At 44.1% G+C, this 17,814-nt stretch overlaps 1 protein-coding gene across 1 annotated transcript; it reads right to left on the reverse strand.

Annotated features, from left to right (window-relative positions):
- Window positions 1–1,723: 1,723 nt before the first annotated feature.
- wfdc1 (WAP four-disulfide core domain 1) lies at window positions 1,724–15,201 on the reverse strand. The gene is made up of 7 exons (XM_071526719.1): window positions 14,707–15,201; window positions 4,793–4,988; window positions 4,206–4,289; window positions 3,034–3,174; window positions 2,404–2,454; window positions 2,223–2,282; window positions 1,724–2,126 (listed from the first exon to the last, which is right to left on the reverse strand). The coding sequence occupies exons 1-6, from the start codon at window positions 14,797–14,799 to the stop codon at window positions 2,224–2,226; spliced, it is 624 nt and encodes a 207-aa protein (XP_071382820.1). The 5' UTR covers window positions 14,800–15,201; the 3' UTR covers window positions 1,724–2,126; window position 2,223.
- Window positions 15,202–17,814: the final 2,613 nt, after the last annotated feature.

The following is a 17,814-nucleotide window of genomic DNA, read 5'->3' on the forward strand; positions in this document are numbered from 1 at the left end:
CACTCATTCAAAACATGATATGGTATTGACAAGAAGATAAAAAAAAGTACAGCTTTGATCATTTAAAAACCATACATACTAGAATTTCATCTTCTAGTGCATCTTCAGGCCATTTCTTCATGCTCAATAAGTCTGTCCAGTAGGCTGCTTATATTCACATCATAAGTCGTTGCTATATGGCATTGACTTGCATATTGTTGATCACTTGTATAACATCAACTTCTGTCCTGAATCCTGAGATTACTTGCAGCAGGAAAACAACACAACACCCAGACGTATCTCAATGATGTGGTTTATTTGGAATAAACAAGGCAGCGTTATAGCACCAGTTGGATCAAGAGCAACTTTCAGACGTCACTTTAGTTTTGCACACAGATAATGGTCACATCTTTTGCTTCACACCTCCGCCTTATTTGATGTCTTTGTATTACAGACCAGCTTATTCTTCTGTTATAGAGGCAGTGTTGACACTGAGCACCATTTGATTTGATAACACAGACACTCATATATGACTGACTACTTTGGACAGTTAGACTTTTATGTGTAAATTAAGTTTGAGAATAATGTATTAGATAAAAAAAAAAAAAAATTGGAACCAGCTTTAAATATCCACTCTGTAAAAAGCCCTTTCTTTTACCATGTCCACTGTGATTGTGGTGACTTAAACAAAAAACAAACACAACAACAACAAAAATATTCTTATTCTTAGTAATCTTAGCCAGTGATTTTACCTTGAATTCAAATTTATCAAGTGTATTTCAAGGTATTTTAAGTCGGATCATCTTACTGCACTGGCAGTAATAAAAAAGCAATAACATTACTTGTTTTGCAAAAAAAACTTGAAACAAAAAAGGAATTTAATTTGTTTCAATGAATTAAATTATAATGAAACATATAAAACTAGAAATCATCTGCTTGTACAGAAGATAATTTTTACCTAAATCACTGTAAAATCAGCTTGATAGGCCTGAATGCAAGATAAAACCACTTGTTGTGTGTTTCATTTTTTTGCAGGAAGGGAAGTTTCTTAGTTTTAATAGGAATGATATATGTTCAGCATCTGTTGGATGGAGTCAACCCACAGCTGTCCCTCCAGCTCTGACACAGTCAAGACCCAATTTACAACAGTCTTACAGTATCTATATTCTTATAATTAGAGCTATTAATTATCATGTTAAATCACAGTTAGATTTGATTACAAACGGCAACCTCTACAGCTGGACTATTTCCTCTTAGTCTATAAAACATTCCAGATTTCAGAACAGGAAATTTGAGCAGCGTCCCTCTGAAAAAGGTTTCGAATGGCGAAACGACAATAATGTTGAAAATGTGGATTTGATTTAACTTTGTGATAGCGGAGAGAGAGAGGGAGAGAGAGAGAGAGAGAGAGAGAGAGAGAGAGTGAGAGAGAATGATTTAACAGGGCCACATGGTCTTGATTTTCTCTGTTGACCAGCAATTGCCTTAAGGTTAGGAAGTGTGCGTGCTTGTGTGTTTGAGTGTGTGTGTGTGTGTGTGTGTGTGTGAGAGAGAGAGAGAGAGAGAGGGAGAAAGAGAGAGGGAGAGAGAGAGAGAGAGAGAGGGACATTGTCCACATTGTTACACATGTAATACGCTTTGGCAATACAAATGTGTGAATTTTGTCCTGCCAACAAAGCACCATTGAATTGAATTGAACTGACAGAGAGAAAGGGAGAGAGAGAGAGAGAGAGAGAGAGAGAGAGTTGTAAAAAAAACAATGGAAAAAATGGCATGGGTTCCTCATTTCCTTTTGAGACGGTTTGACACGTTTGATAAAAAGAGCTTTGGTGCGTAGCCCTGCTCTCCCCTTTTCCCGGTTCTCCGTCAACAACACCCTCACTTCTTCCACCCATTCATCACAGACACCAGGCGGAGAGACAGAAAACCAACCACATTATGTCTTTGGCTGTCAGTGTATCCCAAAGGACTTCGTAACTGAAGAGAGGCGGCAAGACAGGGCTTTGCAAAGAGGAGGTAGGAGCTGTAGGTTTGGTCACCAGGTCAGATCTGATCCTGTTTCAGGTCGAAGAGGACTGGGCTGGTTTGTGGACAGTTGATGGTTGAGGTTGTGTGATGGTCATAGCTGAGGCTGAGGTCTGCTCCATCTGAGAGGAGGAATAGAAAAAACATGAGGATTTGTCTATGAACGGAGATAAAGATGACAATTACAGATAGTTAGAGTTAAAATGGCTGAAACGTACTTCATCCCAGGTGCTTGTGGTGATGTTTTTCATAGCCTACTGCATTGTTAGAATTACTCCCTGTCAGAGGGAGACATCATCAGGTCAGACAGGTATGTCAAATTGGAACTGTTGCACATGATTCAGGAATAATTACTGCTGCGACAGGTTTGTCAGGTTGCCAGCGCATTACTTCACTTACCTAAGTAATCCTTGTAGTCCTTGAAGTATTTGTGCCTCAGGCTGCGTCCATCTAAACAAAAATAGATATATATATATAGAAGACACATAGCATTTTGAACGGTTGCGTCAATGGTAATTATATCAAGTTTAGAAACTACAAACTTGCCATTTTTCTTCTACAGATCATTCATTGATATTTCTGCCAATCGCTTACAATGAAAATGGATAGAAAAGATAGAAGGGGATGATGTGACAAAGGTCGTGAACTGCTTTCAGCCACATTAGTACTTGTGTATTTCTATAACTATTTCATGCGAGGCACTTGGCACTTGACAGCGTGTCATCTGCCAACAGATTCCAGGTCAGACTCAAGACAGCTGCTGTCACAGCCCAGTATCTGGTGTCTCTGTCTCCATGCTACTTTCTCACTATCTAAATAATACATTAAAAAAGATTAAAAGTGTGTGGACTAAAAGCTTGCCATCTCTCCTTTAAAAAAAGGTTGGTATACTTTGGAGAGCGGTATTATTAGATCAGATACATCAGAGATTAACAGGAAAAATGAAAGTGAAGAAGGGGAGGAGGTGTGGCAAAGGTCTAGAGCCGGATCCAAACCCAAAGTCTGTCACCAGAAATCCTCCATCCTTACCGGAGTTGCCTCGCTGCTTGATGCATTGTCCCCGGTTAGGGATGCCGGCGGCGGGGTTTCCTGGGTTGATGATGTGGCACTCGTAGCCTGTAGGACAGTGGAGAGGCTCGTCGCCATCCTCCGTCGTGCTGCAGGCCTCAGCTACAGGACAGAAAACACACTGGGAGTTATAGGAGCACACACAAGTGAAATGCACACAAGCAAGCACGCACACACACGCATGCATAAACACATTCACACACAAGGCACTAATGGTTTAAAGGAAAATTCCACCCTTGGATACACTGTTATATATCATTAATTTGTGATGTTCAATGCATTCCAGGAGTTATTTTCTGTTTTTTTTCCCTCAACCTGCTTCCTCTACTTCTTTTTCAGTTTGTGATTTGTTTCTCAGAATGAGTCACACCCCCGCACTTACAATGCACATCTTGTGGCTGCATTGCACTGTGGTCTATTGAGGCTGCAGTCAGTGGAGAAATTGGTTTCTCTGCCTCTTCTATGATGGATTTCTCCCTCTGCTGAACATTGGTGCAAAATGGTGAGACTAGAAAGAAGCCCTCGCTCTTTGATTCTGAGGGACTGACACCAAAACCTGACGTTTACCGTGATGTTTTAGATGGGTAAAAGTTTTTTTTGCCATTAAATGGCACTGTATCTGCACTGGAAATATCTCAGCGTGGCATCACATTGTCTACATTTAGCCAGTTATCCAGTTATTCATAGGAAAAATGCACTGTCAAACAAACAAATAGGCCCAGAAATGCATGATACATTGCCAATAGCCGTTTTTAACAGTGTCAAAGGGTTTTACGGTGGATTTTTCATTTAGTTCATTTATTTCAAGTAGTCAGATGATGTGGCAGAAACACATAGTGGTAGAACAGAATAATGATAGTATGATTATGAAATGCGCTGAATGAAATCTGTTTAGCCCATAGATAGGGTGTGAATATTAGCATTTGAAGTATTTGTGATAATTTAAGGCTAGGATGCAGGAGGAGAGTCATGACATCAGCAGCATACCCTGTGGACAAGTGGGACAGTAGGCAGTACAGTGTAGACATAAGTGGCTTTAAGTTTGAGAATTCCCATCATGTTGGATGTTTCTGATGCATTTTTGTAATACCTATAAAGCTGACTTTGTGGAGACGTCAGGTGTGTGTACTCACCCTGCAGAACCTCCTCAGGCCCGTCTAGCAGCCAGCCATTCCCCCCCAACCACCGGGGCTTAGGCTGCACCAGCCAGTCCAGCACTGGTCAGTACACACACACACACACACACACACACACACACACCAATAACAAAGTCATTTCAATGCTATTGTACAAAACTTTTTTGGATGTTTTTAAAGATTGTGTTTTGCACTATGTACAGGACTTTTGGAGATGTTGTAGCCTTTAACCTCACAGTGGATACCAATGGTTCTGAAACTTTTTCTCTAGGAACCCACATTTTAAAAATATATTTTTAATGCCATATTTTGTAAGTAATGTTTTTGGCTATTAACTGTGTAGATAGTTATGTTGATAATTGATAGGTTTTCTTATTCTATTCTAAGGTCTAGGGTGTTGAGAATTCTATGGCAGCATGACATAGCCAATAGCTTCATCAAAAAGTAGAATATGCCAGTCAAAAACCTATTTTCTGATTTTCCTGAGTAAAATTGACGAGCCATTTCACTTCCCCTGCAACTCAGCTTTGAGACCCAGACTCTGGGAAACCCTTGCAGTGTAAGGTGCTGTCTGTGCTGCTGACCTGGCGGGGGCTGGACGGACTCCAGGCAGGCGTAGATGCAGCCGTTGTAGCAGCAGCGTTTGTGGCGCTCACACTCTGAATCTGAGCGGCAGCCCGGCACCTCGCAGGCCCGCTCCGGCAGCATCTGGGGCGGCGGTGGACACCGGTCGTTCTTCTGGTGCTGTGTGGACTGGGACTGGTTGGGGTACTCATAGTCCTGTGAGAGAGATCAGAGAGAGAGAGAGAGAGAGAGAGAGAGAGAGAGAGAGAGGGAGAGAGAGAGAGAAATGCAAAAAAGATATGCTGGGTTTAACTGCAGCTGACTGTGTCTTTGAATGAGAGTGAGGGTGATCATCTATCTGTGTTTGTCCTGTGATAGACTGGCGACCTGTCCCGGGTATTTCCCTGCCTTCTTCCCAATGCATGCTGGGACAGGCTCCAGCCGCCAGTGAAAAAGGTTAACTGAGTAAAGAAAATGAATAAATGACTGTAGGAGAAAGGGTCAGTAAACATGCACCCAGGATGATTAAGTGATGTTGCATGACCAAGAAGTCACACAGGGCATCGTGGAACAGACTAGCAGTAGCTGAGAAAGTCGAGCAGAAATGTCTGACTGTACTGTGAGCTTCTCGCTTTCAAAAAGGAGATATATCATGTTTTTTGAAGGCTTAAACGATTACCCATTGGACTGTGCAGAAGCCCGCAGTGAGAAGATGCAGCAAAGTGGCAAGTTCCTCAATACTACAGCGACTTGGTTAAAAAAAAAAAGCCAACCTATCCTTTAAGTTCCCCTGCCTCACTTTCCCTTTAGGACCAAATCCTTTCAGATCTTTGTCTGTGCTTCCCCTACTCTCCTGCTTTCTGTACAGCCCACTCTACACTGACACTTTCTTAAAAACATACACTCTTATGCATTCTTCATACAACTCCTCAGTGAGTTAAACTACACATGGACCCTTATATGATGAAAGTAGTACAGCAGGGTTCACTAAGTTTGGGTTGGTGGGTGAGAAATTAAATTGCTCATGTGGTTTCTGGGCTGAAAAAGGGACACTTTATTAGATGCTCACACCCGATGGTTTTAAAAAGGTTTCAGTGGTTCTCACCTTCAGTCCTTGGGGCTGTGAGTACTGCTAGTTCTCCATTTTGCAAGGTAGTGTTCATTCTAGCTGTCTAATCAGGGACTATGTAGACCTGGGGACGACAGGTGAATTTACCTGGCAGAGCACGAAACCAGCTGTACTCTGGCCCCCCCTGAGGATTAGAGAACCACTGTCTTGTCCTGTTTTACCAGCAGAGGGCAGCACCGGATTGGTGTTGTCAACCCAGCAGTAACTGTAGCATGCCTGCCTGCAAACGTCTTGACCTGGATCGGGAAGGTGATTCAGTGTGGGAACAAACACTTCTCTGGTGAGTCTGAGAGGGAGAAAAGTAGGCCAAAGGACCCTGAGCCAAGCAACTACACACTCCACACAGTTGGAGGTCTGGCTACATAAACACAAGTGGACATGCACACACACACACACACACACACACACACACACACACACATACACACACATACACACACACATGCATGGACACGCTTTTCAACTGTTGCTGAGAAAATCTGCTCTTGTTTGCTTAGGAGAGGTTTACATAATGAGATTTGTATCACAGCCCTGCTCTCTGTGATTTTATAGTTTTCAACAAGCTACAGCTCTTTATTCAAACCAGCTCAGCGGTTTGGATGTTTCATGCTCTCATCTCTTACCACTAAAAATGTCACAGTATAGCTGGAGAGCTTAGGCCAGAATTAGTGAGGGAAGTTTTTATACTCTTTTATAGCTCTGGTATTAAATATCGCAATTTTGATCTACAATATGTGGGTGACCACATATTATTATGGGGATTACGCACACATGGGAATTATTTCCCAACAAGCACAGCTGCCCTCAACTAAACATTAACTCTCATATTTTCTCATGTTTTTGCATTACCACAAATTTGCTTTTGTGTAACTACGAGTTGGATCGAGTTTCCAGTTGTGTTAGAGAGTTCAGTCCAGTTCTGATTCTTTTTTTTTTTTTTTAACTGCTACAAATGAGCAATACTGTGTTGCTTACTGGCAGGCGAGACAACACTTCCACTACAGTTGCTGAAGAACATACCTGGGGGAACAATTTAAGGATACTGTAATTATATGGGCCATTACTGGGGTGTGGAGTGGTTTATTTTATTGATTTGCTTTGAACACCTTGAGTTACTACAGCACAGTAGAACAATGGAGCAGTGGCTGTCAAGTGGTTTGGTGAGGCACACTGGGTTTGTTATTTAGTTCAGGTATGCCTTCAGGCAAGTGATTAGACAATCAAATATTAACTCTATTTCAATCTCACCATGTCACTACAGTGTGGGACAAATCCTTCTTGTCATTTTCTTTTCTGGCCTCCATGCACGATCACAAGACCCTGTGTGTTTTTCATGCAGTCACTAATTTGGAGGGCCTTGGAATTTTGTTTATTTCGACGAAGTTTGTCCGTTTCTCCGAAAAGATTGACACACATGACATGTCACTGACAAACATCCACAGCTTTAGAATTTCAACTGTACTCATTTTGCTTCCATTAATTTCTCAGCGGTTTGGATGAACTGCTCAGACTTGGACTTGGACTGAACCACTGATTTTGGATATCAGCATGGCCCGATATGAGCGTGTGTGTGTGTGTGTGTGTGTGTGTGTGTGAAAGAGTGAGAGAGAGAGAGAGAGAGAGAGAGAGAAAGAGAGAGGGAGAGAGATGGGTGCTTTTTTCCCTACTCTACATTACTAATTAGATAATAGGCTTGTGGGCTGCACGCGATCGTTAAAGCGGCGCTGTTTATTTGGCAGGCTGAGTGAGTGCTCTCCCAAACCAACCGGAAAAACGAAAGCAAATGTTTGGCGCTGATGGCGGTCTCCCTATCCCACACACTGGATGTGTGTTTGTTGTAAACACACAATGATTCGCTCTGGCAGCTGCCAGCTTAGAGGGTGGACGGGTGGATGGGTGGGTGTTAGGGGGGATCTCACCGTGGAACGATGGATGGAACGATGTATGGCTCTTAAAACCAGAACTCGTAAAAGTTACATTGAGATCCTGCAGGTTTCCACATGAGACTTTGGGGTCGGGGTTTGTGTTAAAAGAGTGATAATCATTGTGATTGTACCATTACTTTACAATAAACATCTACTCCACTTTAGCTGTGATACCCGTTTGCACATGCTCCACTGTAGACTACGGTTTGATACACTGTACATGTATGGCAGTCAAAACGGGTGGAGCTACAATCGTTTAACCCATTAACCCATTACAGTTAGATCTATGAATGAGGACTGTGAAGTCTCCTGTGACTGGATAATGACATAATGACAACTGGCTGTCCCCTTGTCTCATATCCGATCAGTTCCCAAAGTCTCCTACAAAGCTATCTCTTTGTCAGATTAGGTCATGCATGCCCTTCCTGTTTGTGTCTGTGTATGTGTGTGTGTGTGTGTGTGTGCTTGTGCATGTGTGAGTACTGCATGTTACAGAGGTCATTCAGAGTGTGTTTAGCGTCCTGATCCTTGAGCCTTCCACACACAAATTTACAGACAGCCATTTTCCCCATCGACTGACAGCATTTCTGCCCATAGATTCAGCTTATCCATGTTACAAGCTTGTGTATTGTTTGCTTGTGTATGTCTATGGGTCTATCTGTCTGTCAGTCAGTCAGTTCTTCCAGTTTCCTACCTGCCTATCTGTCAGCCCCTCTGCCTTCTTGTCTATGTGTGCCAGAGGCGCTGCCATGCTCTACACCCCGAGCTCCATCACGCAATCTTGCACACATCTCTCTGATGTCCCGCATTGTTTATTTACGCTCCCGTCTGCCTTGCTGCCCTGCCGCAGACATGCTGCCAGCGGGCTCTGTGTGTGATGTTCGTGTCTATCTGTGGGCATGTTCTCTCCCTCTCTGTGTCTGTCTCCCCGTATCTGTCTGTTTCTCTCTCACTATCTCCCCGTCTTCCCTGCTTTTCTCTCTCCTTGAATTTTTTCTCTCTCTGTGGTGGTGAAAAGTAGTGGCACTTGATGGTCGGGCGTAACGATTCATCCTAACTATTGTGTATATATGAGAGAGATGAACTAAAGCATTCTCTCTCCCCCCCCCCTCTCTCTCTGTCCCTCTCTCTCTCTCTCTCTGAGTGGTTTGTAGGGAGTTTGTGGTGAGAAGCCACCAGAGACCCAATCTGGCTCCGTGACTAAACTGAGATCAGGCCATTCATGGTTCTGTACAGAGATCTCAGACAGATACTGAGACTCTGTGCTTCCTGTATGTAAGGACACACACACACACACACACACACACATACACACACACATATGCTCCTTTACATACACAGAAACTCACACAATGGTAGGTAAGTATGCTCAAACAAACACGTGCACATACAGTAGAAACATGGTTAAGGTCACCATTTATAAACATGGAAAAAACTGTGTTTGACCATTCTTTCATAAGAGTTGCAACTCAAGCCATCCAGATCCCCTGTGCCTACTGAATAATAATGGCCTACAGCACACATCTGTTTAGCTTCTGGGTAGTCTGGGTTCATTTCCCGTCTCCATACAAGCAGTCAGTCTGACATAAAGATAGACAGACGGTCATGCAGTCGAAGACGGAGGGGTCTGAAAAAAACAGGTAGACACAGCTGGGAAAGGCCTTGAAATGCAGACACACAGGCAAACTGACATACAGGGAGGCAGACTGATGACATCTAACCTTGAAGTGCAGAGAGACAGACTGTACCCATATGAGTTCTGGTTCACACAACAGGATAGAGGTAGACCAAGTGTGAACACAGCTAATTAGCGTTGGGCAAACAGTTTGGAACAGCATCCGCTGCCTGTCAGTCATAGCCTGAGGTAGCAACAGTAGAAGTCCCCCTTCACGCATCTATTATACCTCTATCCTCTGGTAGTAGTGCATCAGCCACAGTAATTCAAGCCAATTCTTTTTTAGATGTTGTACAGTAGGAATTTTAAAAAGCAATCTAAAGCAATATTAATACCTTTCTGCTCCAAAGTAGGCGTTTTACGATGGCTATATCTGTAAGCTGTGGATACAAGTCTCTGGCTTCACATACCCAGACTGGATTTGCTATTAAATTCCTTTCTGTTGTTGGAGATGATATAACATGGAAAGTCTTCCTGCTGCCAAACACAGGGAATGTTTGGAACATCAGAGGGCGAAAAGATTAAGCAGTAGTATGTGTGGGAATGTGTGCGTGTTCATGGATGCACGTGACTTGTGTATGTGTGTGTGTGTGTGTGTCTGTACATATACAGTATGTGTAGACTAGACTCAGTAGCTGCCTGATCCACTGTTAGTCCAGTAATGTCCTGCTGCCCAGCAGACTCACATCATCTGACTGGGATTAGTCCTGCTTCAGAACCGCCTCACCTGACCAGACTGCTGAATGACTGACTGACTGCTGACTGACTGTTGACTGAGTGACTGACTGACTGTTGACTGAGTGACTGACTGCTGACTGACTGACTGACTGTTGACTGACTGACTGACTGTTGACTGACTGACTCACTGACTGACTGTTGACTGAGTGACTGACTGTTGACTGACTGACTGACTGACTGTTGACTGAGTGACTGACTGTTGACTGACTGACTGTTGACTGAGTGACTGACTGCTGACTGACTGAGTGACTGACTGACTGTTGACTGACTGCTGACTGACTGTTGACTGACTGCTGACTGACTGTTGACTGAGTGACTGACTGACTGTTGACTGACTGACTGTTGACTGACTGACTGACTGACTGTTGACTGAGTGACTGACTGACTGTTGACTGACTGACTGACTGCTGACTGACTGAGTGACTGCTGACTGATTGACTGTTGACTGAGCGACTGAGTGACTGACTGACTGACTGTTGACTGACTGACTGATTGACTGACCACAGTGCTTCTAGGTACTGGAATATAATAGATGGCTGTACTGCTTACATTTTTTTAGAAGAGCATGTAAACACTTATTAAACAGATGACTGTGGGAAGTGCTGGTCGTGGCTCCTATTGTTTCTATGCAAAACTGTTGAAAACCAGCTTGCGGGTTGTGCCGTTCTTTTGCTACAAGTTGAATATTTCTGTTTTATGTGATAAAGTGATGAAGACATGCAAAGCTCACAGTGCTAATATGCAACAGTGTGCAATGTTTCCAATGAAAATAACAAGTAAAAGAAACCAGATTCCTGGTGGACATCCAGGCTGTAAGCGTAACCATCTTTTCTTTTTTTTTCGGTATCAAAATGCGGGTCTTGCCTTGATGAGCTGGAGAAAGTAAAAACAATGTGATTCATATTAATTTTATCTGTAGTGAATTTTAGATTTGAAGTTGATTTGTTTTGACTATATACTGTATTTGTCATATATGCTCAAGGTTGTGTTAATCTTTGATTTCATTGGACAGTAACTTTGTGAAATTCAACACTGCTTATCAATGCAAGTGTCAAGTGCACTTTTTGCAATTTTCAATGTGAACTGGATTATGTACAGGGAGCTGTGTTATCTTGTGGTGTTCGATTACGGTGTGTATTTATTGTGGACAATAAAGATTCTATTCTATTCCATTCTATTCTATTCTATTCTATTCTACTCTTTAAACCTTACAACGTTTTCATAGTGGTTCATTAGTGTATGGAATCCTCTTGCTTTACCATCACTTAACAGCATTCGGGGCCTCAGAAATTGAAATCTGTACATACTTATTCTTATCATAAGAAAGCATCACATCCTAAAGCTTCAGACATTTCCTCAGTGTTAAATCAGTGTATGGATCTGTCTTGTTGTACCTGGGGAGCAGCAGGAACGGCCCCGGGCCAAGGCAAACAGCCGGTCGGGCCAGGAGCAGGAAGTCCCCGTGCTGCTGAGCATCTGCAGGCCCGTGCGCTAATTCCAGGTCCTGTCAGAGCGCTGTCCACATCCCGTCAAATAAATGGAACTGTAAAGGTGTACGATAGCAGCCCCGGACACTGACGTGCCCAGGCTTGTGTCTGAACCAGACTGTGTTATGGCTATGAGACTCAATAACCAGGTGTGTGTGTGTATGTGTGTGTCTGTGTCTGTGTGTGTGTGTATCTTGCTGTTGTCATGTGAAAACTCTGTAACTCCAAACTTGGTGATTTTCATGTTTTAACTTCAGTTGAAAGATCACATGGTCCTCTACGGGCTGAGGAAGTTCTACCTCACTTGGTCTGATGAAACCCTTTCAAAACCCATTCAAGTCCAAAATTGATGTAAACGTTTAGTCTATTCTAATCAACAAACTCCAATGTTGCAATAATGGCTCTATTATTACCATCTTTATCACTACCTCTTCCTGCCAAGCCCATTTTCTCCTCCCCTTCCCCTGCCCATACCATCCTACCTGTTATCCCATCTACCCACCCTCCATCTACCCTTCATCCGTGCTCCTCTTCGCCCGCTCTAAGCTTCCCTTTGATGCCTATTCCTCACCCTTTGTCCCTCATTACCACCCTGCAGCCACTCTCTGCATTCCTATTTGTGGCACCTTCCCCGTCACACACGTAGAGGATATTAAGAAAGTTTCGGTGGTGACCTTTGAACCCTGTGGCAGTGGGTGGCCAGTGAGTGAGACCGGCTGACCCTGAGGTCAGACACACACCTCTCTGGCGACTAAGAGATTTACACACGGGTCAGAAGGAGGAAGCTAAGGCCAAGTCTGCAACTGCAGTGACATTGAACATAAAGTGCGCTCCAGTACAGTGCATTGGATAGAGAAACAGTGAAAAGGGAGCACATATTAATTCTCAACGTATACTGTGTTGATAGTAGATGTCTTATCTTTCTAATTATATTTGGGCTTTGGGAAAACTTGAACATACAGCCTGAAATTAATTAAGTTTGTGGTTGTTCCTCCTCACAAAGTTGAATCAATCTCCACCAAATTTACTCAGATTTCTTGGCTCAAGCCGAATCCACTGCACACGCGGGTTTTCATTTCCGCTGTTTTAGTTTTTCCGCCATGTTGAATTTTATGCAAAAACTATTTTTCACTATTTCTCCCCCAAAGTTGATCCAATCTCAACAAAATTTTACATACACAATAAAAGGACTTCAGAAATTACGGCTATTACCTAGAGATTTGAAAATCCAAATCGTTGAGCCATGGTGCACAAATGATGTTGATGATGAAGACAAACGGGAAATGAGGCATAATTAAATGCAAAGTAAGACAGACCATGTTTGGCGTACTTCACAGCACCACCATCAGGCCAACCTTGAAATAGCAACTACTTAAAAAAAAATGTGCACAGAGCATATTTCAACCGCCTGCATCATCTTTGTATCATAGAATTTGAATACTTGTAACCGTTTGCCGTTGATGTACAAAATAAGTTGATGAAGATGCACAAACAGGAAGGGAGTCAGATTTCCTACCACATTTGGTCATGCTGAATATCACCATCAGGACAAATTTTTCAAATGGCAATAAGTCAGGCACCATTTCACCTGCAGGTGCAGGACTGTCACCAAAATGTTCTATCGTTGAGATGATGAATCAAGCTTATATTCTCACTGTCAAATAATTTGCCCCATGGGCTTGGACCCCACCAGTGGCCACTCACTATATTTTTAATTTAGCAGCAATAGGTTAATCTGTCAAAATCCCATTTCTGGAATACTCAAACAGAGAAACAGAGAGGGGAAAAGGATGGGAGACAGGTATTAAGCACGCTGGAGGCATTCAGATTGTTAGAAAGTTTTCCCTATTCTGCACTAAAGACACACTGTTCCCCAGTGCAGCGCCTACGTGAAGTACAAAGTGACTATAATTTGCGGGGGTAGTTAAAAAATGAAAGATTGTAAGATGCAGAGATGAAAAGGTTCGGAGGGAAAGAGACAAACTCCATCTGCACAGCCGTCTCAGCATGTTCCAATTACAGGAGCTTTGAAGCAGGGTCCAGCAAGACGGTCTTGTTGGCCCATCCAGAGAGCAGGAGGGAGGCAGAGGGAAAGGCAGATTGAAAAGAGGGGAAAACGGGGTGGTGTGTTAATAGTGAGAGAGACATGGGCGAGGGCAACGGAAAGCAGGACAGAAACAGGCTGAAAGGGTGACGATGAGAAAGAGAGAGGAAGGGAGAAAGGGGCCAGCAAGGGCATGAAAGAGTCAGAAAGCGAGAACATTGATGCACGCGAGGTAGAGGGAGAGAGAGAGAGAGAGAGAGAGAGAGAGAGAGAGAGAGAGAGAGAGAGAGAGAGAGAGAGAGAAGGCAGCACGCTACACTGAGCCCTCGTTAGCGATGATCAATCAGAGCTGCAGTGAGCTGAGTTAACAAGCAGGGGCCCGGTCTGCTAGTTCAGTTCCTGCCCTAATAATCCACCACACACACACACACACACACACACACACACACACACACACACACAAAACAAAGGTTGTATACCCAGTGTGCCCCTCAGTTACTCATATGGAAACTTGAAAAACAGTGACCTGTTGCGCTGCACCGGCTTCTCATCAAAACTAAACCGCTCTCCATGTGGACTGTGCATGGCCTTGAAATTAAAGTATTATCCAACCAACGTCCATCAGTAACTCTTATTTTTGTCATTCTACAAACAGTTCAAATTCTACCCACTCTCCACCAAGGACTCGGGGGTCAACGGGACCGCCTCTCACCTCAGCCACAAAACTGTTCCCAGTGTGTGAAACTTCAGCCAGCAGCAGCCCTCTGTAACCAGCCACCCAGGGCCTCTAACAGAGCCGGTATTGTACCGTATACACTCTGAGCTTTCTCCTACTTCCACTTTGCTAGATATTCTGAGCACTGAGGAAAACAGAGAAAAAAAATCACACACACATGCATACACAGGAAAAGTCAAAGGTGAGGTTGGCAGCCCCACCTTCTGGTTGAGTCCTCTCTTCCTGATCCGTCTGGCATCACTTCCGGCGGACAGGACCAGCAGGGACAGCAGCAGCACCAGTGAGCCCGGCATGGTCTCCGTTGTCCTCCTGCACCCCGACTCCAATCTCTCTCTGCGTCTCCCTCCTTTTAGAAGTATTCCCTCTTCTTATCCTTATTCCTTAAGTTTGCCTCTCTGCGTTGTCGCCGCTGCAGATGTCCTCTGTTAAGTTCTATGGCGCTGCCTTTCCCTCATGTGCAGCCCGTGCAAGCCTGGGAGATTACACAAGCCCTCTCCCTCCAACGGGACCTGCCTTTATATCCGCCTGAGGAAAAAGTGCAGGGCAGAGCGACAGAGTAGGAAGGGAAAGGAAGGGGAGAAAGGAGAGGAGGAGGAATGAATGGCAGCGGCAGCGCAGAGGAGGAAGGGAAGGAAGGAAAGAAAAGAGTTAGGGGAGCAAAGGAGGGGAAGGGAGGAACAGCAGCTGTCCGTGCATCAGTTGTTGAGAGCGGAGAGTTGAGACTGTCTGCTGGCACTGCCGCGCACATGTCTCTGGGAGGGAGGGAGGGAGGAAGGGAGGGAGGGAGAGGGGGGTGAAAGGAGGGAGGGGGGGAGAGCGCAGAAGCTCTAGAGATCCAGAGAGGGCAGTGTGTTTGAGACCTCCCCTTTGCCCCCCTGTTGCATCGCACGGCACATCTGGTGATCTTTATGTGAATCTGACAAGAGTTGTGTCTGTGTGTGTGCGGGTGGGACGTACATGCTGCGGATTTGCTTCACAGTGTTTTGCTTGTGAGCGTTATTGTAGGAGAGGGGGGGAAAAACATGGCTTTGCGGCAGTAAATTCTTGAGGACTGCTAGCTTAGAGTTCAAGCATGTGTACAAGTGAGTGTATCTGATATTCATGTTTACATTCCTGATTATTTCATAGGGACAGGACATGCGCGATTCTATATGAGAGTGTGGCTGGGAATACTCGAACATTGCATGCCTGAGTGGGTCTGTGTGAATGTGAATGAATGTGTGTGTGTGTGTGTGTGTGTGTGTGTGTGTGTGTGTGCCCACGTCTGTATAATGTGTTTGGAGAGGATGCTGTGTGATTTCAACAGCACTGACCCATAAAGAATGAAAGCATGTGGCGTGTTTCAGGGAAAAGGGGGCCTCTCTTTCTCTCTTTCTCTCTCTCTCTCTCTCCCTCTCTTACGTGCTTCACTGGTCTCACTTTCTACCTCTCTTACTTGCTCTTTTCCATGCATCTCACAACTCGCTCCCACTCAAAGTAGGACGTCTCCCCCCTTTCACCCTCCTCACCCCCCCCCCCCCCCCCCCACCTTACCACGAGACCTTCACCCACCCCCACCCCCCCCCCCCCAACTTCCCCTCCCCTCCCTCCATTCTCAGTGTCCTGCGCTGAAAGGGAGAAAGAATGCTAAGCCCGCACAAATCTCCGTCATTATTAGTTTTACAGGAGCAGGGCTCATGTCACTGGGAGGCCCCGGCTTCAGTTACACAAAAGACAGAGTAAAGAGAGAGTGAGAGAGAGAGAAAGAGGGAGCGGGAAGGGGGAGGGGGTGTAGAGATAGTGAGAGAGGGTAGCGGAAGAGAGTGAATGAATGAAAGTGTGAGAAAGAAAGAGAGAGACCTGCCTGTTTGTTGCTGGTGGATGGTATAGGTAGCATCATTATTATAGAGCAGAGAGATGCATTAAAAACATATTGGCATTGAGATCTATGGGCAGAAACGTAAAAGTAAAATCCACCCTAAAACACTTTGACATTACAAAACTCCTTTTATTTTACTTATTTCTTATTATTGTTATTATTCTGGGTAGTTAGCTAGCTACAGTATATATTTATGCCCATACACCCACCTTTAAATGAAAGCAACAGGTGCTGGTGGTTGTCAAAAGTAATTATGGGACATGGATTTTCCTTAATAGTCAATGTCCAATCCAATATGGTGCAATGGGATGCAATTCACTGAAACAGAACTTGAAGTCGCTCACCTCTACTTTGCCACGAGGTACCATCATCCCAGTCACTGGTATCTACCGTTAATAGGGAAAAATCTGCAGCTGCCAAGTTCCCAGTACTAAAAACCCCTCACGAATACACTCAGGCACGCAGTGTTCTAATATCCTGACATGTTCTCAAATAGATCACGCATATCCCGTCCCTATACAAAATCAGGAATGTATACATGAATATTAAGTAGACTAAACAATTGTATTCATGCAGGATGTAGGGGTTGAAAGGGAGAGACGAAATATTACAGGAATTCTGCGTTACAGTCAAAAACTTGCAGCCACACCTTCGCTTGTGCGCATACACACATACACACTTACATGCATGCTGCACACACAAGCACACGCACCACTGCTACTACATTACATTCGGTCTGAGCATCGTCATGGTATATGTGTGGACATGAATGAGATCAGGGTTTGAATCCTGCCAGTTATATAAGATGAAGACTAGAGAGACAGAGACAGGGACTTCTAAGAGATAAAGTATGATGCAGGCTGATTGTTCGGAAACAGAGAATCGTCACATCGAAAAAAAGACATAAATTCCTTTCATCTGAGGCAGCATTCTCTTGAGGCTAGGATGCAATAGCTTTTGCTGCAGGGTGGAGTGTATGTGTGTGTGTGTGTGTGTGTGTGTAAGTTCATATCACATGCTTCAAGTCGATGATGGTCAAAATTAATTCCAGTCTGATTCATGGTTTAATAGCTGCTGTCTGCAGATGGATCTGGGTAAATATGAGCAGGTAGAAAGAGAAAGAGAGAGACAGATTGTTAATAACTGTTAATTGTTAATTGCTCAGTGTTAATGATGAAATCTTCTCTTAAGTTTGAGGGTGAGAGACTTCAGCCCCCACAGCGATTGCCAGAGGCACGCATGCAATCAGTCTCAGTGACAGATAGTAAGTAATAGCTCTCATGAGTTTTTATACAAGCCATATGGGAAAAGGGGGATTCAATATGTGTGACATGTGTTCAATAATGAAGTCAAAACTGAACATCTGGAGGGAATATGTGCTGTTTGCAGGCACACAAAGGTCTACACATACCTATTTGTTTGTGCTGTGCGATCATGTGTATGTGTGTGT

This window comes from Centroberyx affinis, unplaced genomic scaffold (genome assembly GCF_046629955.1).
Source record: "Centroberyx affinis isolate AG114_WGS23_722 - 3 ecotype Tasmania unplaced genomic scaffold, CSIRO-AGI_Caff_v1 ptg001447l_1, whole genome shotgun sequence".
In the NCBI taxonomy this organism is placed as follows: Eukaryota; Metazoa; Chordata; class Actinopteri; order Beryciformes; family Berycidae; genus Centroberyx; species Centroberyx affinis.

Excerpts from the sequence above, each read along its gene's own strand:
- wfdc1 (XM_071526719.1), bottom strand. The coding sequence starts at position 14,799 with ATGCCGGGCTCACTGGTGCTGCTGCTGTCCCTGCTGGTCCTGTCCGCC. Across the intron at positions 4,290-4,792 it reads GTCCGTCCAGCCCCCGCCAG|TGCTGGACTGGCTGGTGCAG; the intron begins GTCAGCAGCACA and ends TGTACTGACCAG. Across the intron at positions 3,175-4,205 it reads GCCTGAGGAGGTTCTGCAGG|CTGAGGCCTGCAGCACGACG; the intron begins GTGAGTACACAC and ends TCTGTCCTGTAG.